The sequence below is a fragment of the Malurus melanocephalus genome, unplaced genomic scaffold (assembly GCF_030028575.1).
Source record: "Malurus melanocephalus ecotype Western Australia unplaced genomic scaffold, MMel_1.1 scaffold_112, whole genome shotgun sequence".
Classification (NCBI taxonomy): Eukaryota; Metazoa; Chordata; class Aves; order Passeriformes; family Maluridae; genus Malurus; species Malurus melanocephalus.
In genome coordinates this window covers 1,945,587-1,969,760 of record NW_026623344.1, presented here as the reverse complement: position 1 = coordinate 1,969,760, position 24,174 = coordinate 1,945,587, and the positions used below count along the sequence as shown (strand labels likewise).

General features: G+C 34.6%; 1 protein-coding gene across 13 annotated transcripts in view; it reads right to left on the bottom strand.

Annotated features, from left to right (window-relative positions):
- C2CD5 (C2 calcium dependent domain containing 5) overlaps positions 1-24,174 on the bottom strand; it is a 56,612-nt gene that overhangs the window by 16,604 nt on the left and 15,834 nt on the right. For 3 of the 13 annotated variants that reach the window (XM_057369524.1, XM_057369523.1, XM_057369528.1), the window contains exons 8-13: positions 21,609-21,694; positions 16,098-16,206; positions 14,297-14,362; positions 3,920-4,034; positions 2,043-2,231; positions 151-342 (exon numbers count right to left, since the gene is read on the bottom strand). In XM_057369524.1, coding sequence (XP_057225507.1) covers positions 151-342; positions 2,043-2,231; positions 3,920-4,034; positions 14,297-14,362; positions 16,098-16,206; positions 21,609-21,694 — 757 coding nt within the window. Of the gene's footprint in view, positions 1-150; positions 343-2,042; positions 2,232-3,919; positions 4,035-14,296; positions 14,363-16,097; positions 16,207-21,608; positions 21,695-23,954; positions 24,150-24,174 lie in introns of all 13 variants that reach the window. The other 10 variants (XM_057369531.1, XM_057369530.1, XM_057369532.1 and 7 more) reach the window with 7 other exon arrangements.

Sequence of the window (24,174 nt, the reverse complement as noted above, 5' to 3'; positions counted from 1 at the left end):
ATGATAYCTTCAGAGAAATTTTATACAAGAACATGTGCCAACTGTATGTTTTATAATATAYGGTTAGAAGACATACTGCATTTTAGCAATAGGAATTCTTTCAAAGATCTCCAAAGCTTTACTAGACTAAGGAAATATTTTGATAGATACCTGGCTTGAATAAGACATCCCTTCCCAATAACTATTGCCTCTACAGGAAGGTCAATTGTGGTGAAAAGCACATCGGGAACTTTTTGCTTCCTGCAGTTGTAACAGTAAGTGAGGTGAGCAGGGAATGGCATGTTCAATTCATCATATGGGATATGGCAAAATCCACAACCTGGTGGTGAAGCTTCTTCAATCCTAAAAACACATTATGGAGAACATACTTAAAACATCTGCATCTTGTTAACAATGATCAGTAAGTGCACATATGTATGTATAAACACCTGCAGATATCTACTTAACTCATACACCGCAGCTAAACTCTGCTCCATTATGCCAATGTGACAAGTATTGCAATATATGAACTAGAAGAAGAAAATCAGATCGCACACTACTAGCTAAARTGCTATCAATAAAACTTGCATTGTAACTTCTCTTGTAGGGATTGAGAAAAAGGACATTAAGTTAATTTACATAAACCTGTAACATCACTGATCTGACTTTAATCAGTGTAACTTCTAAATGTAATCCATGGTACAACAGTTGTACAGAGAATTTGCTGTATCAAATATCCAAAAAAGCCTCTTTTACATTCATTGTGTCCAAAACCCTATAAAACCCTAATGAGCAGAATACAAACAACAAACCAATCATCCTACTGAGCAGCAGCACTATATATATATATAGTAAGAACAGCAAGATTATTTCCTAAGATAAGGCATTAGGTAAGACTTGGTACTTGCTTAGAACACTTAGTCTCTCTCCCCCATGAGCAGAACTCAGGAATGACCACTATGAAAATACGAACAGGGAAAGCACAAGCCAACTGCATCACTGCAAATTTATTCTCTTTCACATAAACAATTCTTCTCAGTGATTTTGAAGAGGTGCTTAAGCAAATCTGAAAGATTTGGAACATTAGTAATCTTAATATTTTGGCAAATATATTTTGTGCTGAGCATGAACTTTGCCTGTTTAGTTGTTTTACCATCAGGATTTCTAATCTATGCCAAGACTCTTAGTAGCATCAAAATACATATTTTGACAAAAGGGCTATTTTCTTTATATTATGAACACAACATTTCTTYCTCTCCATCATATAGTGACTACAAAAACAAGTATTTTCATTTGGCTACAGTATTTAAAACTCTATCTACACTAGAAGATATTGGTCTTCTGYTAACAAGGTAACAAAATAATAAATAATACTGTGTTGACTGGTTTATAATGCAAAAAGCAATGCAAGTGCTAAAGTGTAATAAATAGCCTTGCTTACAAATATAATAATTGCTTGAAATATTTGATTACTATCCTGATGAACACATAATAAATTATTAAAATGCATTATTAATATTTTTTCCCCCAAAAAACAACTTTGTGGTAATACTCATTCTTCAAACTTCATTTGCAAGAGMAGAAACAAAGGGAAACTTCATACTTGGATTTCAATTTCATGATTTTGTTCATCAACTTCAACTAGCACATACCTATTTTGGAAAAATCTGGCACCGTATTTGTTTTATAATCAAGCTATTTTATATCTCCCATGCAGCTCTTTAAAGAATATTTAGAGAGCATAATACGCATAAATAGTACTTAATGGAGCTTATATACACATATTACAGACATAGCCACTTTTGGCTTATGTAAGTTATCAAATATCTGTCATTTTTTATAKTGTGATATAAAGCTGAGAAAAGATACCTGAAGACAGCAAAGAAAAAAAACGAGTTATGATCTGTGTTAGTAGTCAAACGTGTTACCTTATTGAGACTGTTAGAAATAAAAACAGAGTATCTAATTTGGTGCAGAGCTCCATTACTCCTGTGGTGGTTGTTGTTAGTGAAAAGCAGTAAAGTGGTTGGTCCTGCATCCTGCACTGTAACACTGTAACCTACCCTAATAGAGAAGAACTATCTTGGCTCTGAGGAAAAAAATCAACCTCTCCCTTCTCTGACCCTATGGAAAAGAAGCCAGGCTGCCATGACAACCTTTGTTCCAAACAGCCTTCCATGGTGCCATCCTGAAGGAACCTAGGGTTCAGTACAGCTGCTGTGCCAGACGCGGACAAAATACAGACCTCTTCACTATAAGAGAAAAGAATGACAACAGAGTGAATTCCTACCACTCAGTGGTGCTTTTATATAAAATTATCAGATTAAAAGGTTGATTCAAGTCACAATGATGTTCAACAATACCACTAATTTTGTGCACTTGTGAAATTTTATCCATTAAAACTCACAAACAATCCTCTKCTGGTATTTAAACCATAACCACTGTGTAAATACGAGATGAAGAAGGATTTGAACAGAAAGACTAAAGAGCTTTGCCTCAKGTTATAAATAATATAACATCAGAAACACTAACCAGTTATAAGTATGACTTTCAGTTCTATCATTAACAATGCAAAAAAAAACCACAGCAAACCAACCAAACATTAAAAAAAAACCAAGGCATAATTTTTTACCAAAATAAAAGGGAAAGCCTCAGCATCCTATCAACATTCAATTTTCAAAAAGAAGTTACAACCCAGCACTTACAAGGGTGCTTCTTGGAAGAAAAAAAGTGGCAAAACAGTAAAATTTTACTAGGAGGAACTAAAATAATGGTACATTTTGCATGAAAAGTAACCAACAATATTAATGATTTAGCAATTAAAGCTCTCAGAAAGACCACAGAGTTTTTAATATTTCTCAAGCTGTTAAGTAAGAAACAAACCTCTAGCATTCAGTAATTAAAACACTATATTAAAAAAAATAGAGAAAATCTTTCCCACATTTTCTAGAATGACACATGTGCCTTTTTTTTATTTGTTGTTTCTCTTTCCAAAATGATTTTTGCATACATAACACGTGTGGCAGACCAGTACTTACACACACAGGCTTGAAGCACGGAATAAAGCTGAACTGGCAATAAGCATGGGAATCCCAATAAAATATTTTATCAATAATCAGACACTACCACATTAAATTATTTTAGAAAAATGCAAGCATCAAATAACCCAATAACTGATTGCCTGTCTATACTCTGTACATTCTTTCCCCATAATTAAGGTAGAAAAAATAATACAAATTATTCATGCTTTTTACGAGGAGATAGGCAAAGGAATAAACACCTCATTTGGGTGTGTTCATCTCTCAATGATGGAGTAATTCTGAGGTAAATGTAGTAAACCAAAACTTTTCCAACTTGTTTCCTCAAAAAAAGCAAATCTTTAGTGCTTTTACCTTAAAATATTTCAGCAAAATCACTTGAAAGAAAATAAATTCAGATATTTGAATTTGCTTGTTATTTCCCAAAAGCAATTCAAAATAGTGAACCAGTGTAATTTTCTGTTTAATATCATCACACCTGACCCCAGAAGGAGCTTTTTCTGGGCCTGAAMTGTGAAGTTTTCCATTTAAGTACTGTTCTGCCAGTTGTTACCCAAGAATAAAACTTCAATACATATACTTTTAGGAACAATCTTAATTATTTAGGTAGATTAGGTTTAGAAAGCTTAATGGATAAATTAATACAGTTACTACAAAGCAAATTGTAGGCACTAGTTTAAAAGAAAAAAATGTAACACTCATTAGAAAAAACATAAAACCCAGATCTAAGCATACATAAATACTGCCTAATACTGAAATTTCATCATCTCACTTAAACTTTCTAAAGTAGTTATAGAATAGACAGTACCAACAACTGTACTGGAACAGTTAATTTTTAAACCATTGAAGATTAAGTACATTTTCTGTGGCATTTTGAAAATCAAATCATCATAATGATTTACCAAATGCTGGTTGATTCACTGTAGCCCACTACAGCATGACAACCCAATGCCTTGGCATGGGATTTTATTTCTTGTCTGATTTCTGCCCACCAGGCATCTCGTGTCTCTGGTTCATCTGAAAGACAAAGTATAAATCAGTTCACTATTCTGTACTATGCTGACACAAAGCTTCATGCAATTAATCTGAAAAAAATCTGAGCTTTTCATATTCATGTGTTTTGTTGTACCTAGACACTTAATTTCCTTCCTATTTACCACATTTCAAAGCAAACACTAATGGGACTTTTTCACTAATAATCTTGTTTCTCCCCCATGTGAACAGGTTTTCCATTGTTGTCTATATAAGATAAAACCAAAATACWGTAGATAGTGTTCCAATCTCTACTCACTTCTAGTTCCAAACCACGCTCTCAGTTTCCAACAACACAAGAGCAGTGTGTAACTTGCAACGAAGCAWCACAGATACTCAGTAATGTTGAAAAACTAAAAGCAATGAAAGCAGTATTTGTTGTAGTAAACTAATATTTGAATTTGCTGTACACTTGATACCTTTGAAATAACCTCAACAGCTTTTTCTACTGCAAGCAGTTCTCTTTGTTAAACAGATTTAAAAAATATTTGTTCAACACTGTATCCCTAATCAGACAGTTCTGTGATACTTCTAACTGTGAGAAGCCATAGGGATTTGAAACAACTTCTACATTTACAACATGAAGAAGTACAGAATGTTTGTTGTCAGTGCTTTTTTGCTTCACTATCCTGGAAACTGCACCTTTCCTCAATGCTCACCAATGGGTTCTAATTACCTTTACTATCCTCCAGATTACATGTWAAATGTATCCTGCCTGCTTTTCTTGAAAACTACAACACACRAAAAAMCACAAAAAAGTGTGCTGCTAGAATACATGTAATCCATTTATTTTAACCGCCCAGCAATTAGTTCCCATAACTAAAGCTCTTGTCTTGCAAGCTTTTAACATAGGGACTCAACAACCACTGAATTTATAACTGCGGCTTATCAGCTGTTTCTCCTCTCAAAACTTCTTACCTGTTTCAATGAATGTAGTTGGCAACTGTGTTAATTGTTGATACATAAAGGGAAAACCAGTAACAATCAATCAGCACTCAGATGCTAYCAAGGGTTCTGAGTAGAGAGATTCTTACCAAAGTTGCCTGAAATTAACTGAACTTTGCACAGATACAAACTTTTGGCTATTGAGTTTTCCTTGGTGAATCCTAATTTAAATATCAAGGTCAAAACCTGAGATTTATTTGGAACCAATTTTGTACTGTCAGGAATATTTATCAACACAGTGTATGATAAACCCAYTATCATACACTTGGTTCTCTGACAACATGACAAACAAAAATGAAAGATGCAGATATACACATAATTTAAAACTTACTGAAACAGAAATATTGCAAAGTAAAATGTATTTATTCATGAATTTACCTCAACTTTGCATTCAGAACTAGGCTTTAATTTTTCTAAACTGAACTCATCATTTTCTCGTTAAAAAGAAGAGCACAGAGGTCTGTACATTCAATTATACCTAACTTTAGGAGACAATGCAGTGTAACTCACAGCACTATGCTGACCAGCAGCAGTCTGAATGCTCAGACTGAAGTTTAACCAATCTTTAAGAAATGAACACTGAACAGGAAAAACCCTACAGTGAGAGTTCTTAGGAATGTTCTCTGCAATCAACAAAAAAAATTATATGTTAGGACATAAAACAAAGAATTTCTGTGAACGGTATCAACCATGTTCTGTTACATCCAAGCTCACTTTAGCAGTTTCAGTGCATTACTGGCACAATCYTGAGGTGGTGCACTTCACTCAGTGTGAAAACACTGTTTAAACCCTCTCAGTGAATGGGAAAACAAATGCTTAAGATGATACTCAGCAATCCTGACTCAGATGCCTGGAGCACCTATTCTTTTCAGCTTTGGAAACTGAGAATCCTACAGAAATAATCAATCACATCACAGGGTTGGAGCTCCCCAGCTCAGCTCTGAGAACCTTTTGTGGTACAAAAAGTGGGAAAAGTCTTCTCTTTGCATGTGCACCTCTGTGCTGCCACCAGGTAACAGCAGTAGGGGTAGTTGAATTGAGGGAGAATCTCTGGAAATGATTGTAAGGCCAAGGCTACAACATCTGACAAAGTCAGAGTGTATGGAAGATGTGACACCACAAGCATATGGTGTGTAAGTTCTCTTTTTCTGGTGGAATGGACAAGGATCTTGGGAGCAATTCTTCCTTCCCCCTCCAGTCACAAGCAGAGTGTTTTTATAGACGAAAAGTCTAAGTAGTAGCTAAAGTGGTTCTCTGACCATGCAGAAAAACACCTGCGCAATGAGACTGGATCACAGGTAGCTGGTTGTGAATATTGACTAAAGAGCCACACAAATTCTTGTACTTCACAGAAAAACACCTGCAAAGGAGAAATACACTTTTTTTCTAGACAAAAAAGCATCAATTTTCTAAACCATAAATTTTTACACCTTTCAGTCCCATGTGACAAAARCTGTTTTTACTTTTCACCAGTGACATTTCTATGACAAAGTGCAAGAAAATGTGAAGTCATGATGAGGATTTGAAAGTTAGCAACAGGTGAACTGACTAAGGATGAACAGAGAAAGTGCTGTGAAATAATGGTAAGATTACAGACAAGAATGACATTGAAAAGAAGTGTAGCTACAGTGAAAATTGAAATGGAATGAGATGTTGAAAGGAAACAAGAATCCTTAAAGTGAACAGAAAAGGCAGAAATAGTGACGGGTCCCAAACTCTATGCAAATATTCAGCTTTCCTCCATGAAAATTTATAGTTYAAATTATTGAGGTTAAGAGAGCTAACAATTTTCTCACCTAACATCTACAAGAACACCTTACCATTAKGGCAAACACATACTGCTGTGAAGTTGTTCAACACTGTCTTGCTAAAACAACATTTAACCYTTTATTCTGAGAATCTGTTCAACATCAGCACTAATAAAACTATTAACTACAGAAATAGAATGGATCATTATCATTCTTATTAGAGGCAAGAATTTTTTTCTAGCCATTGTCTTCAGTGTTAACAGACTTRGGCCCAACATCTTTCAAAGAATTCAACAGTTTCTTATTGCAAAAGAGAAAACATTTCTATAAGTCATGCATAAATGTGTTTGTAAAGAAGACTGGGACTTCTGCTTAAGATATTTGTGTATTTTTTTCTTCCAGAAAGAGGCCAAAAATAACAATTATTATGTTTATATATAAATACTGTACATTCACGATTTACACGAACTTACCTTTGCATATTAAAACACAAAATGATTGTCTACAATTAAAATCAAACACCATGACATTGCAGTAATAAGTTGATACGAAACACTGAATGCAGTGCAATGTGTAGCATTCATATTCTTCTGACAAATATTTTCACAAGCAGCCTTTTTTGACACATGAGCCACACGATTTCACATGGGGATGCTGTCGTAGCATTTACAAGTTTAGTAAAGCTAAGGATTTACATAAACAATTAGAGGAGTTAGGGAAGCAGGATGGCATGTGTCCAGCACACTCCATGAGAGTGCCTGTTTGGTTTTTTGCTAAGGCAAAAGCTTAAGAACTAAGGGTTTGCAAAGCAGATTCAGCAGACAGGAGCCAGAAACGGTGGGTATTTTGGCGCATGCTTGGATCAGGTGACAGTACAGACTGAAAACTATGGCAGCTCACTGAAATGGTTACAGAAAGTAATGGCCCTGGATTCTAGGTGGAAGCAAAAAGGCAAGCATACAGAGCACTCAGTCACAAGCTTTTCTAGCAAATCTACCAAGTAGTTTGGAGCAAGGTTTCTCTACAACTTTATGCAGAAAAGTTTACAGGAAAATCCAATGCTAATTCTACACCCTTTGTTGGAAACCAAAGGCTGAATATTAAACCTACTTTATTAACAATTCCAAATTGGCAGGATATTTATAACCAAATGGAAGCAAAACACACTGTTTCAACAGTACAGTGTTCTATAAAAATCGTGCCAACTCAAACCTCCTCCAACTGAAACTTTCCAAACTGATTTTATTCAGCGGTTTTTAAAGACACAAACAGCACTTTTGTACCAATGTTCTTTGAGTTAGCTCTACCCACCACCAAGTCACCCATCTCCTTTAAAATACAGGGTTGAGGTGTACTGTCCATGGGACAATATCCTGTGTAAATCTTTCACCTAGACACTATTACTTTCTGATTCATCAGAAACAACACCTTTCCCAAGTTGTTTGCTAGAGGTTCACTTGTATAGGTTCTTTCAAGATTTAGCCAGAAGCTGCATTTTGTTAGTCCATACAGATTTTTAAAAACTGAAGAAAGTTTAAAAAGAATGGTCTCTCGATTACACAGTTCATACCCAAGAGTTGCTGTATCCTTAAAGCTGAATCCTTAAACATCTCCAAAGTAGGAACTACCTGGTTCATTTCAACCAATTTTACAGTGTATAATTTAGTAAATATTTACATATATAACACATATTCTGACAGGAGGAGGACAATCATCTGAGGAAAATTTTCACAATCTATAAATGACTCATTGTTCTGTTGTTTCAAAAATGGCAATGGAGGCAAATAACACTCTTTTAGATTCMATCTTGGAGTCTCACATTAGGCAAAGACATTATCCACACTTTCAATATTCCCTTGTTTTTGTATCTTCTTAAYGAAAAACCTGCTAACAACTTCTATAGAAAGAAGTGTGGGATTTTTCTGTAGGTTTGGCAGGTTGGGTTTTTTTAACATTCACCTTTGTTAGGTTTACAAGSAACCTTCCCTGGACCTTGAAGTTCTATTTAATCCTCTGGTTATCCCATACACATTGACATTATCAAATTTCTAAAATATTTAACAACTAAACAACTGTACCTAAAGACAAATCCTCTGGTCTGTTAAGTTTAAACACAAAATTCGGGTAGCGAATAACTAAACCTACAGCAGATTAACCTAGAAACTCTCAAAAAAGTTTCCAAGTCACTCCATTAAACAGTCTTGTTTAAAACAGTCTTGTTTAAACAGTCTTGTTTAAAAAAACTATTCCCTATATTCATCTTTAAGACTAAAAGATGCACACATGAAAACTTTGTTACAGAAAGTGAAGGAAATTATTGGGCTATACCAAAGGAAAATCAGGATACACTAAACCAGCAGGAAACAGTGTAACCACACCCAAACAGAACAGGTACACTTACTCCTACAAAGTTACTCCAAATAAAACATCCAGCCTGCAGAATATTATTGATAACCAGTGCTTTTCTGTCAGATGATGTCAGAGAGCAGCACTTATCTCACTTCTTAAGCCCAAAGTGTTGAATGAGCAAAAAAGACTTGAAAATTGAAGGAATTCTTCAGTTACTAAGGACACAATTTTAAGAACATTTAGGATTAAAATTGCATTTACAGGAAGAGATATTGSCTGGCTGATTAAACTCAAACCCTTTCATGTGCAGGGCAGTTTTCTATTGGGTCAGACAGGCCAAATCACTACATGACCATCTGAAGACTCCAAGAGAAACCACACAAAAAATTCCATCCATCATTCCTTTCAGTGGCAGTTCACTGTTGAGGAGTGTTAGATTTAATCCCAAAATATACTCCAAGATATAAGCTTAATACAGCCACAACAGACTGTAATTTTTTCTTTTAATTGTAGGTGAAGATCTGATAGCAACAGCAAAAGCTGAAAAAAGTAGCATGTAAAAAAAAAAATCTGGCAGTAATGTCAAAGCAGCAGCAATAATTCAGTGTAGAGCTAAAAGAAAAAAACCACCACGTGGTAAAACCTAAATAAAATTAAAAATTTAACATCAAAAGATAAGGCATTTGAAGGAAAAAAATCAGAGTATATTAAAAATTATATATACAATCAGAGTATATTAAAAATTAAACTATTAAATAACACTTTAAAATACAGGTTTAAATTGCATCCATCATATTTAGACTTATAAAAGCTCAAAAAATACTGCCCAGAAATAATAAAAAAAAAGTTAAACATAGGAAATAAATTTGCCTTTGGAAAAYCAGTTGCAGGCATAAATATGTGCTTTTGTTACTCCAGCTTTTAGTGATTATTTCAGTCATTCATCCTGGAACTGTGACTCAGCAGGTACTAAAGAAACTACTTATTCCATTTTGTGTCTGTTGCTTTGCCACCTTGGCACAATAAATACAATCTACTTTGAAACATGAGCAGTCTTCAAASGACAGCTTCAAATGAGTACAACAAAGGGGCTGTTACCCAAAACTGGGGACACTATGCTGTAACAAGACAGGGCTTTCTTAACCACATTTTATCTATTTTATKGCTGCAGGGCAGGGATGGCATTATTTGGCATGAAATGACACTACCTCTGAATTTCCTATTTGTTGGTTGCACTCAGGAATGCAGAACCTCTGCATGTATTATTTCTATACACTCACAACTGTTTATTTTATTTTAAGACAAACAAAGCAGAAAAGCCACTTAATGCCTGCATCCAAGGAGCCTTAAAAATAAAATCTCTTGTGCCTCATATTATCCACTGACATTTATCAGTTATTTCTAYACTCCTGTTACAGTCAGCTAGAAGTTATGCTCTCTGTCTATATATTTTCCTACAAAACTGTCCAYAGACATTTTACAAGGCCATGTTTAGCTATAATTATGTAGTAGTTAGGAAGGTGATTCAGCCAGAATCATCCTGGTTTTCTTCCAACAATGATATATTTTGAGCCAGGCAAATAGTTTTACAACTGTATGTTYGCAACCACAAAAGCAAACATCAGAAAGCTGAAAAAACTCAATGCAATCCTTGAAGGAAATTTTATGAAGACAACAGTTTTACTCGAGCCCTATATTTTGAAATTAGGATGAGTTGTGTGCAAAAATAACTATTTTCAGCAAGACCAAGGTTCTCTCTCTTGGATACTACTATCAATTCAAAGCCGAAGTATAGCTGTGCAACAGGCAATGACTTTCTTGGAGCACTTGTGCAAGGAAAACTTTATATTGGCTTTCACACCATTAGCCAGAATTTAGGGAGAGTTTTAAATCAGTACAAACATTTTAAATAGYATTACTTAGGTAGCCAAAGAATTCTAAAAAAATATTTATATGCCAAGTTTATTTAGGAATCTCCAACAGAAAATATCAATACTATTCTATGCTCACTGACAGCGACCATCCTTTGTTCAGTTACATAAATATCTACTTAGAACTCTAGAAAAAAAAAATTAATGCACAGCCTCAATGAAAATTATTTCATTAACATAAGGGTGTATCTGCTTCCAGAAAGAATATTCAAACACCATTCACATTAACTATAGAAATTACTCAGGAGCATTCACTCCTCTGGAAAAGCTGCAGAAAACTGGAGTAAGTTATTATTGGTGAACATCAGATCACACCACTCACTATTTTCAGAAAACGCCTCTGACAGCTGCCTTAACATCCCATTTTTATATCAACACATAATGACAGACAAGAAGTCAACCTGGAAATTCTCCAAGAAAAGGCAAGAGGTCAAGCTTAAAATGTTGGGGTTTTTCCTACTAGCTCTGCAGGACAACAACATCACACACCAACAGGAACATTCTGACATTTCCTACTGTGTTCCTACAAATGGGCCACACTTACACCCCAGAAAGCAGCTTGAAATGTAATTTGCACATTCTCTGTATTTCTGTGAAAGAAAAGCATTCAGTTACAGAACCAAAACACAGCCAAGCTTTCCTCTTGCATTTCCTCATATGCAAAACTAACTCTGGAGAATTTCATACTTCAATGGCAAGACTGGATATCGCACATGAGTCTCAGGAGATGCTTAGGAATTGTTTTAACAATCTTTTATCTTCTCATGTTTCTGACTACTGGAGCTGAAGATGCACTGCTGGAGCAGCCACCTCAATGAGGAGTTTGAAATTTAATTATGTGAGAAACTATATGTTGGTGCTATGAAACAGCCATATGGAAAAGCAGCTTCTATTCTGCAAGTTCTTGCATTGCCTCCCTTTCTGCTCTGTGTTTAATCTCAGTGCCAACTTTGAACAAAGWTCCACTTCTCTGGATTGAGAATTCCTTGAATGTTTTTATATTTACAGTACATTCTTTCTTAGAGCCAGCATCACAGTGTATCTTCCACTGTATTATGTGCCCTATTTTCCATGCATTTTTGCTCAACTCCCTACTTTTATCTTGCAAATCTATCTTCATATCTACTTTTTAGTATTTTACAAACATTTAAACAATTCTTCATTGAACTATATGCAATTCTTGTATATTTAAGCAGCTTCTTTTTCACTCATGAAACAGTCAATCTTTACTTCCAAGTCTGATTTTCAAGCACCTTCAAATTTCTGASTTTTCACCACAGATGCTCGTGTTGTATCTTACACACAATTAAACCACTGGCAAGAAAAGAAAAAAGAAATATCCTTCCGTGCTGCACAGGTTACTAAGCAAGCTGAAATGAAGTCTGAACATCTTCCAAAAGGAAAATAACTTTAGTCCACTTACAGTTGTGACTATATTCCCTGTCCAGCAGCACACCTGGCACTGCAAAATGCCCCTGCTTCCAGGAATATGAATGCAACCTGCTCAGTCCCAAACCAGCAGGATGAACCAGCTCTTCCTACAGACCCACTGACACATCAASGGTCTGTTGAACAGAAACACAGCCACTAGTCAGGGTGGTATTAACCCTATAATTACAATTGCTTGGTTAGACCTCTCTATTCCAACCAACACTTTCCGGTAAAAAAGCACCTCTGGATAAAAAATGGATGGTTTAGATATACATATGAATCTTCATTTCCCTGTAATCTCTAAAAAGTTTAGTCAACAGTTTGGGATATTCTCTCAAGAACTGAATTCCTGACTTCTGTTTGGCTTCCCAATCTCGTACTGTGGATCACTTTATAGCCTAGCTCAAGGCATGTTTAGTGTCTGTACATAAATCATTTACTCCATTATTCTAATAAAAATCTTTCGATAAAAACATCCTACTAAACAATCTGGAAGATGCAACAGTGAATTCCAACTTTTCAAGGTAGCATACAAGATAAAAAAATTCGACACATTTTTAACGCCTTGGATCAGATTATGCTATACCAGCCATAGACCTGAGAATTTTAGTATATTCTTTCCATACTGCAAGTTAATTTAAAAGGATTATCACTTCAGAACAAGCAAAGAAAACCAACAAAATAAAAAAAAGCTCATAATCTTAAAGGATGCTTACTTTAACAAGGAACAAGAAACATGAGCCAACAGTTTTAGGTTCTCCCTATTTTGGAACTATTTGCAAAATTAAAAGTGTCTGTTTTTTAATAATGATATATTTAAAATGAATTTTAGAGCATGACACAGAGCTGCATGGCAACAGTGAATTACCAAGAAGGAAAGTTTGCTTCTGGGGGAAAAAAAAGCTCTCAGACGTCAGCTTTGTATCTTTTTATTGTGCCAGCTTTAAAAACATCAAAGTTTGACAAGGTCTGCTGGCTTGGATGTTATATGTAGAGAAGTTATGCCTGCCTCTCTTCCACTGCATGTTATCTATCCAGAAGGAAAAGATAAGAGGAAGAAGTCTTTATTCATCTAGACTGGATCAACTCATCTATTCCTTCTACAGTTGCATAAGGAAGTYGTACATTTTGATTTCTAAAACTACATTAAAAAAAGTGCTAAGTATTCCTGAAGCTGGTTGCATTTTAGCATACAAGATTTGTGAACCAACAAATCCAGGGCTATATACTACCCTTCTCTTTAAAYAGATAGTTCTCTACATTCCTTGCATAATTTTTATATCTAGTATTAACTATTATATATCTATTGTTTTTGAACTTTTATTAATAACATTCATTGCTTTCCTGAAATTAAAAGGAGGAAGGCCTGTGTTGAACAAAGTGCAAGCTCGTGCCAAACAAAACAAAACTAACCAATAGTCCCCTCAAATCAAACCAATAGACCAAAAAAACCCACCAAACCCTGTTACATAAAAAACCCCCAAAACAAACAAAAAAAAACAAACCCACACCTAATAAGATCCCAACTGTATATATACATTCTCTTTTCCTAAATTACTTCCTTCATGGATGTTGAGCTGAAAGCAACTACAAAATAAATATCTAAACATTCAGCTTTACAGATTGGTATTAAATTATTCTTAGCAATACTATTTTATACTAAAACAATGGTTTGTAATTTTAAAGAAAGTCTTTAACAAGAAGAAAACATGACATTTAAGCATTTGATGATTAGATTTAAATTTGAAGCATTAAGCTAAATATCCTACAGCATTTCTAAGAACTTCACTGAGCTGCCATAATTTCTGTCAGCATATGTAGTACTGAATGACTAATTAAATACCTGAATTGAAACTATTCCAGTCTAGCAGTTTGTATGATCTTGTGTTACCCATTATTCCGACAAAGGCTGAGTTCAAAACAGCAAATTAGTAGATCAGTTACAGAAGCAGAATAGTGAAAAAAAACTACCAACAAGAACACAATTGACAACACCACTCCACAGGAACTGGAAAGACACAGACAGCAGAGTTAATAAGAGGCTGAAATAGAAAGGGGAAAAGGAGCATGCTACAGCAATCTGGCACTAGGTGACCAAAGTGGACAGTATATGGCAATTTTGTCTTATTGGCAAGTTCTTAATCCACCTTCAAATGTTCTCTACTGTGTTTTCCTGATTTATTCATTTGCTTCCATTAATATTTYACAGACTTATTTGACTCAAATACTTCATGATCATAACTATATCAGAATCTTTTTCTGCTTCTCCACCTTCCCTCCCACAGCCATTCTCCCTTTTGTTCTCACTGTTTTGCAATATACTGAATTCCAARGATCATGCATTTTACATTCACTTGTCAGGAGCGATCTGCAAGTCCCACAGAAACACTGCAGCTGTGCAAACATACATCTCTRTCTTGCCTCATGTATTATACTGCCTCCAGTCAGCTGGTAAAAATAAAGGAGTGCGTAATGCAAGAAATTAGGTTTTAAAACTTCTGAACAAAACTGATTTTTCTTTTCTATTCTGTCTTACATCTGTCACACAGTAAATTTTGCACATAAGAGACTTGTATCAGAAATCTGTTGAAAATACAGAATCCTAAAATAACTTTGTGGCAAAGAAAGGAAAGACTCACATATAAATTAGACTGATATTTCTTTTAATCTTCTCTTCACTGTGTAAATAGATCTTGAAACAGGAAAACTGAAGAGCAATACTGTGTACTAATATGCTTGGAAAAAATCCCTTAAAGTAGGAGGATCTAATTCAAATTATGCCTTGGATTTAATTTCATGTTGCCAGTTAACAGAATCTTTAGACCAGCAACAATCTACCTGCTTGGAGAATTGCTTGCCTTGGGCCATAACAAAAAAGGAAAAGATCAGTTTTTGTAGTTGTTTTTAAGGATGCATTTGCACAAATTTCCTATTATTACTCCTGACCAGTGCATGCAAAATGACTACATGTGCTATTTTTACTCCCCTCTGCATTTTTAAGYGCACTGTCAACTCCAACATTTTGCAAAGCATTTCTCATCTTGTCTCAGTGACTAAACCACTGAAGTCTTCAGCACCAAAAGTCACTTAGTTCTAACATTAGAACTGGGACATGCAAAATACACATTCTAGTATTGGAGATCCCTGGAAAATAGTAAATAAAAATCTTGAAGTACTGTTCAATAAAGGTTTTTAAGAACAGAAACAAAGCTGTAAAGGTAAAAACCACATTGTGAGCTAAACTGTAGCCATTAGTCCTTAAGGATTTCAAGGAGCTGAAAATGAGAAAACATTCATAGTTAAGATCAAGCATTTAATCTAATTTTTGTTTGCATGGAAAACTTGCATTAAGTTTTAATACTAAAAAGTGGCAAAAAAATTAATTAACCCCTCAATAATTCAGAGACCGTTTTCAGTGCAAAGTTACTGATTCAAAGTACTTTTATTATTTCTTTAACTTGCTGAAATGTTTCTCACGAAAAAAATAACCTTTGAGTAACTTATTTTTCAAGCTTAAATGATTGTCTGAAATAGATTGCTTTTGATATACAYTGCTAGAACAGATTCGTATCTATTCAAGCACTGATGTTATAAAGGTTAGATGACAGACCTTGTGCAAAGAAGTAATTTCTGTGCTGACATACCAGGATTGTGGATGCGATCCAGAAGCTTCACCGAGCGAGCACTGACAACACCCCCAACGTGGACAAGAAAGCCTGGTGGGAAGGTCGTCAAGGTAAAAAATGGGAATTCCTGTTATGATTAAAAACAAACATCAAATGACTGCTTACCAACCACTGCTGAGTGCCAATTAACATGCAATGAACTGATCATTTCCCTGAAATACAAGCAAAGCAGTTACATTGGGCCAGACATGTCCTTCAGGCTTACTGAGCACTACAGAACCACGTATCCTCATGGACCCATTGTATCAGAAAAGCAGAGGTTTTACAGTGTAAGAGTACTTTTCCCCCATAGAGTTGCTTCTCAGCAATAGCGATAGGTAAGCAAAACTTCACATATTTGTGTTAACAAAGCTTCTATTGATCCATTCATTGCTGCTAAACACYAGAATTCTACTTTCATTAGCTGATAAAAAAAAGTATTTTTCTCCATTTTTTGGTGCTCTTGTTACAACCGACTGCAGTTTGATTCTGAGGCACAGGGTGAAACAAACTGTAGTCTTGCAAGAATGATTAATGACTTATTAYGGAAAACATACCTAAAAAATATCAAAGGACTGCTCTGCTTATAAACTCTAAATATAGTAAGTAAAAATCAATTATTTAACATAAAGCGTAAGTCTTTGAAACACAACTTAAACTGAGGAAAGTTCTTAAACTAAGGAAGTTAACTTCCAATTAATTTCATTAATTACTTTTTAGTAGTTCATAAGTAAAATGAAGAGTTATGTTTCAGCAACTACTCCAGCTTGCAATTCATACAAGAGGCAAAGGAAGTGATAACAGCAATTTTTCAAGACACAAATAATGAAATAAAAGTCATATTCAAAGAAGTTGAAAGTTCAAAGTTCAAAGAAGAGCTCAAAACCTGAAGATTTGAATTTTTCCAGAGACATTCTGTGATATGTCTAATATATACAAAATGGCACACTTATGGGGGAAAGGCAATAATTCATGTTCAGCAATTCCAAATGCAGAAAGCAAAAAAAAGAAAAAAGGAAGAAAAACCATGCAATCATGTTTTGYATAAGTGTAACTAGTTAAATGGAACAAATAAATACCATAATTTTATATGAGAGAAAGTACAGKATAAATTCCTTTCTCACATACTTTAAAACAGTACAGATCAACTGAGCTTCTACCTGAACAGCACACATGCTGCAGACTCAGTGAGGATCAGGTTCTTCCAGCAATACATGGCATGAAAGCCCTCTTAAACTACAGCCCAACGTAAGCTCAAAAATTAATACTTCAAGATTCTTACCATCCTCGTTATAGAAACTCTCAAAACTTTTAAAAGGTCGTAAAGACTTCACGTTTTCTAGATTTCTGTTTGGCTAAACTTTCAAAATTAAGAGGTAAACTTTGAAATCGGCAACCATAGTATCAATAAMCAGAAGAAAAACAATCCCAAAACCCAAACCTTGCAGTTTTGCCTTATGATGCAATTAAAAAGCAGGAAGATTTTCACCACAGGATTCTGCAAACCTGCTTGACTGATGGGTCTTTGGGAGCAGCAATGGATCCGTAGAGAGGGATATAGTAAAGATTCCCCCAGAAGGTCCTAACAGACTGCTAAGTGCTTTGCAAGTTACCAGAATAGTAAAAATAKTCAAAATATTTGCTTTCCCAGGGCTGCAGAAATCAATTAAAAAGTCTACTGAATGTGCCACCTATATGAAATTCCATTAAGCCTATACCACATTTACATTATATATATATATACTCACACATTCACATTTACACTGTGCAAAAGCAGTGTGGAGTGAACAAAGTAAACAATACTCCATGCTCTAAAGCTTAAGCAAATCCAGCGATTTTTAATCTCTATGGAAATTCAGGAGGTTTTTCATTTTTCTGTTCATTTCCATAAGGCTGTGTASTGCAAGTAATTTTAACATATTCAGACTTCCAGTTTGCCTGAATCCCTATGCTACAAACCAGAAGTAAAACCTCAAATAATAACATGGYTTTATCTCAATTAATAGATCAATACTCCTAAGTCTGTATTATGATACATGAGAAAATAAGGTGTCCTATCTGTTAATTTGAGCCACAAACAAATTTGGGTAAGACTCACTGAACCATTTGAWCATGATTCTATTAACAATCTCTCATTCATTCTTACACAGATAAAACTCCATTGCTTCATGTGATTACTTTTCTTTTCCTAGTCTCATTTAGAGGTTTTTTTTTAATATTTTTATTATTATTATTACTCAAAGACAAATTCCAACCTCAATTACAGGCTGTAATCTGTAATAGTTAAAAAATTATAAATCCATAGTTATTTCAGGGAAAACAGATTTCATAAGAACCAGATGYAGTTCCCATCTCATAAATCCCCTCTATCACTGCATGGTGATGCAACCACAAAGTATTTCAGTGTATGACAGAACAGGATGATTTCTAAGCTACARCTGAAGATGGTCATTTTACCAATACCAATTCACTATTCCACTTCATAGTCATTGATTGCATAGACCGTGAAAGAACTGCCACTCTTTAATCCTCACAACTACTCAGAGATTTTATAGTTGGTGTTTGGGAGAAGTTTGATAAGGTTACAATCAAATCCTCAAATATTTGCTTAATACAGTATTTTTAAATGTGTATACACATACATGTATTGCTAGTGCTCTTCTTTTTAAAGTACATTTCATTCAAAGACACACCAAGCAATGAAGAAGCCATGGAGCAGGGCTACACACACATCATTTGGTGTGAGTGCCAGCTGAAGCAGTTCTCTGATTCCCTTCCAGCCATTCACTCATTCCCATCATTGAACCACTCCCTCAGGTAATGTTCAGGTGTSCTCACAGARCTTTTGGGGCTGAAYCAGAGCAGGGACTACTGGTYCACTTTAAGATACTACCCACTTCCTGTATTATTTTTATTCTAAGCACATTTATTGTGCCATTTCACAAGGCRGCCAAACAACCTTACAGTATTTCTTGACCTGAACTGAGGGGATGGGCTGGATAAGAAGTCACTGGAAAGAAAAGATGTTCAAGTTAAGRTTTCAGCCAAAGAAATCTCCCAGAGAACTGCATTCCAAAACAACAGATTTCCTGCAGTGCCCTTCAGAGATGAAGACCAACAGATCCCCACTTTGAAAAGGCAGCAGAAAAGATCTCTCAAGCACTTGCAGAAGGCAAAACCAGGAAAAAAACAGAATTTGTTCACATGGAAGTCAGAGACACAAAATACCATTGACAGCAGCTTTTGACTGCTTCTGCAAAAACAGAGGCTAATTTTTTAGGAGTAAGATAACCTCAAATTTTCCTACTGATGGAAATACAGCATATATATTTTTAGTTAAAAATATACAGAAAGACAGCTGTGCTACAGTTACACTTGCTACAGTTACGTCTTACAGACGTCCAGGGAATTGCTAACAGTTCTTAATATAAAATGTAACGTACATGTGTTTTCCACAGCTGTATTTTCCACATGTTTATTTTCAGGGAAAAAATTGAGGAATATTACCCTTCTAACAAGCTCTGTTCTGTTTGCAATGAAGGTTATTTAAGTAATACACCAGAACCACATTTGATTAAAAAAAGATATGGAGAATGAAATGAATTGAACTTATTTTAAGTACCTTAGCATTACCATCTACCCCAACAACCTAGATAAGACTCAAAAGAACTATTTGAACAACCTGGTTTCGTGGAAGGTGCCTGCCCATAAAAGGGGTGTCGGAATAACATGATTGTTAAGATCCCTTAAATTCAAAGTATTCTGGGACATTGGGATATATCTAATTCATGTGGAAATATATTATACATACTGAATTTATTCTTGGTTTTCCCAAATACTTGGTATCTTAAGAAATTGAGACAAGTAGAGCGCACTGTTTATGTGTGTAATATTAAAAGAGACAAAATAACTCATAGATGTTATTCATCCTAGTCAACTTTAAGGTAACCAAAAGAAGTTATTTTAAGGTAACCATAGCAAAGATTCATCCAAYATGAAACTTTCAGAAGACAGAATGAAAGTATTTTTTTATCAATTAACAGTGCACATGCTTTGCTGCTACATCATAATCACCTTCATTAATAGACTCAATATGTCTCCATCCTACTTTACCATCCTATTTTTTTTCTACTAGATAGTACACAGACCATATCAAAATAATGTGYAAATACTTCAAGCTCTAAAAATAGATTAAGGGCTCTTACTTTACATTTTTATTGTCTTTAAAAAGCCTCCTAAGAAAATAAACAGATCAGCTATGGAATGTCTGCAATGCTAGGAAAATCAAAGGTAAACAGAAAAAAGACTAATTTTAAAGCATTCTTTTTCCCAAATTAAAATATTAAAAGCAAACAGCCATGGATTTGTAATCATATCTAAATTAAAATTTTAACTGAAATGTATGAACATGCAAAATACACCCATCTGAGAAATGCTCTTAAAAACAAGAAATTTAAAAAATTCTGCATAAACAAGATTACAAAAAAATCTGCAAAGCCTCATAAAAAAAGAAAATGAAAATATTTCAAATAAGGCTTTAGAAATCCCCAATACAAGAAGAAAGGGCTAGAAAGAGTCACACAGTGGTTTTCAACATACCCGCCTTCTACAGAATCTATGGGGCGATCCTCCCTTAGCCATGGATAACACAAAAAATGAGAAGAGAATCATCCACTTACTCAAAATAGAAGCTGGGCACTTATATTTCACATATGTAAGTGATTTTGTTCTCAGCTAACATATATGCTCCTATGCCACTAATTCAGGTAGTCAGAATTTGTAATTAAATTTATTTCTTCCTTCAAGACACCTCATTATCAACATTTTGATCAAAGCAGTATATAATTTATTAAAAAAATTTGCAATTACTCATTCCAAATATAAACAATTAATTAAAACCATTATTTTCATCATATAGTCTATTCAGTGTAATGACAGATGGCATTTTTAGTCCTATAGAGGAAAAACTTAAATCTATAAGTGTCTTCTATTGCTTGGCAAGTAGTTCAGGTTCAAGCTCCCATTTAAAGGCTACCTTCTACTCCATGAAATGATGTGCAAGGTACCAACTCAATTCCCAAAACTTGAAGGCTTTCCCAGTTCCACACAGGATTTTCACCTTCTATAAAGCTATGCCAATGTTTCTGAATTTGGCTTCTGTAAAAACTTTATCACCGCATATTTACTTAAGTATTAAACTTACACATGCATCAGTACCTTACAGAGCCACACAACAGCCATTTTTACAATAACTTCTTAATATCACYTCAGTGCTGTGCACAGATAATTGCTCCACTTTTCTTAATGCTTTAGYAATATATTAGTATTAAATAACTTGTGGACAAAAAGGCTGTGAAACATTCGACATTTGTGGTAAGTTCAGACCTAAAATGACACATTTTCAAACAAAAAGTAACAGCAAACATTTAACTTACTAAAAGATAAAGTTTCACTTCAGTAGATCAGAAATGGAAGAATAAAATGCCTTACCCTTTGTTCCAGAGCTGACTGAGTCTGTTGTCTTAAAAGAGTTTTAAATGGCCCCCCTTCTTTTCCAGCACTCCCACTGCCCATTCCTGAAGAGTATCAGTACAAATGACATTCAAAGAAACATATATTATGATTTGTAATCACAGGATGATTTCAAAATAGATAAAACTGAGTCATTGAAAACAGTCAAATTACCCCCATGATTTTAATTTTTAAGGAAAAAACCCAGTAGTTTTATAGTATTTGGACAAAACCCCCCAGTCTAAGATTTTTTTTCTGCTGTCAATCTGCTGTTGAATTAAAATCAACTCCAAAATATAAAAGTTTCCATATCTGGGTTTACAATTCTTCCTATGACATGTAACTTTTTTTTTCCTGTTACGACTTTTTGCCTATGATTTAAATACAGATCTACTTTTCACATGAAGTTTCCACATAACCAGATTTTCTGCCCTTGTTTAAAAGAGTAATTCTGTCAGACTACTCTATATAGTTATGTATCTCTCACTACTATTATTACCTTTTATTTTAATAGAAGTAATAAAAATCTGGTTTTCTAAAAGTTTCAGGTAACTAAACCACCTTTCCTAACCACTAGTAGGAGATTGTACACATGATTACAGCAGTAGTTACATAATGCATGGTTTTGAACAAAAAGAAAATACAAAGGCAATGCATATTCTTTGATTTGAAAAATAAACTCTGAAATAAATTATAAATTATTTTACACAATGAAATATTCACTCATCTGATTCATTCAAATAAGCTATGGGCTAGTGCTCAGAATTTAAAACTACACTTATTTGATTACTATATTTGCACACACATAACCTGCAGATTATCTGTAAATGAACATAAGAGATAAACTCTTATGATAATTCTTTCTCTCCTTTTTTCAGTTTTTTACCTTCAGCCTTACCCCCTACCAGAGGAGCTTTTCYATGGAGAAAGTTGATCAGATTCACCAAAATCTTTGCTGTTGAATTAATTGTTATCAAGGACCTGTCCCCTTAACGGAGCATGTTGAGATGCAGGTTATGTGTCTGACAGTAACTTAGGGGCTCTGTGGTTAGAAATCACTAAAGTAAACATAAACCAAGATTGTGTTTTTCCTAAAGTAAACACAATGCTGGTGAATCAGATTTTCTTGGTAATATTTCATGCCTAAAAACATTATCACTGCTATTCCTTGTATCTAAAGCCATCAGGGCTAATGTGACAAAGCAAAACTAACCCCCTAAGTTGTAGGGAAAAGCATAGGATAAAGAACAAAAARCTCTCAGGAGCAGGATGAATTACAAACACCACAGTGCAAACAGTTAGGAATGAAGCCAAGATTTTCTTTTACAGAATTTGCAACTTATTCAACATTAACAATTCCTTGCTAGTTTCCTTTTTCTTCTTATCAAGCATCTGATAAAGATGAAAGAGACTGTAAATATAACATCAAAGTGCAGTTATTTGTTTTAACCAGAGACTGGGAGATCCAGAAATAATACCAGACTTAACAACGTATATAAATTCATTCCTAAATTCATTCATTCARTTTCAAGAGTTACTGGGCTATCATTACCATATAATTAGATATAAAAACACTACAATTTTCAACAAATATTTTTAGCTGTTCTTGGATAAGGAAACAAAAATATTAGTATCTGTATAGTCCCATTAAACAAGATTAAATTGCTTTTACCATTTGGCATTGATTCTAAACATCATTGTCAGGGACTATACAATATTAAATACAGACAAACATAGCATAAATACTGGACATGAAGCAAACTCAAAAAATACAAACTAACCAAATGATTTTCTACAAATAAAAAAAGCAGTAATATCAACTATTTAATTGAAATATATGAAAATCATGCATACCAGTGAAATGAAAAAGTGGGCAGTAAAAATAAAAAGCATGGACTTTGTTTAAAAGGTTAAATTAAAAAGCGGAGTTGGTAGCCATCTGATAACCATTATTTCAACAAATTATGAATGAATCCAAGAGCAAGTGCAATGGGCATTTGCTCCATGCAAAATGCAGGAAGTGAAGAGAATGTGTGGGATTACAAGTAAAGTAAATTATTTCAGTCCAATTACAAAATGATATTTTGCAAGGGTAAAGGAGAAATTCTATAGCACAAATGACATTGTTTCAAATCCTCTAAGAAGTTCTGAAGCTGTTTCAAGCTTCTGGGGCAGTGGTGAGAGATGGGATGAATAGTCATGTAGCCAGCAGTTTTCAGAGGCTAACTGAGCAAACCCCAGGGTTATAGAAGGCTGTGTGTTAATCAACTAACAACAACATTTCCTTAAAAGTTTGTTTAAAAGGCCATAATAGATAGATCCTACCAGAAGCAGCCAGAAGCAGCTCTTCAGTGAAAGAAACACTTTTCCTCAGAACAACTGGGCTGACATGGCTAGAGTGTAGAGGTTTAATGCTAGACCCCGAGAGGAGGAGACAGGACTTTTTAAGATGTGGGGAATCACAAGAGAGTGTAGGGGAGCTGGGAAACAGGAAAATCCTAGGTCCCTGTGGGGAAGGTGCTGTGGAGGAAAGTAATAGAGACAA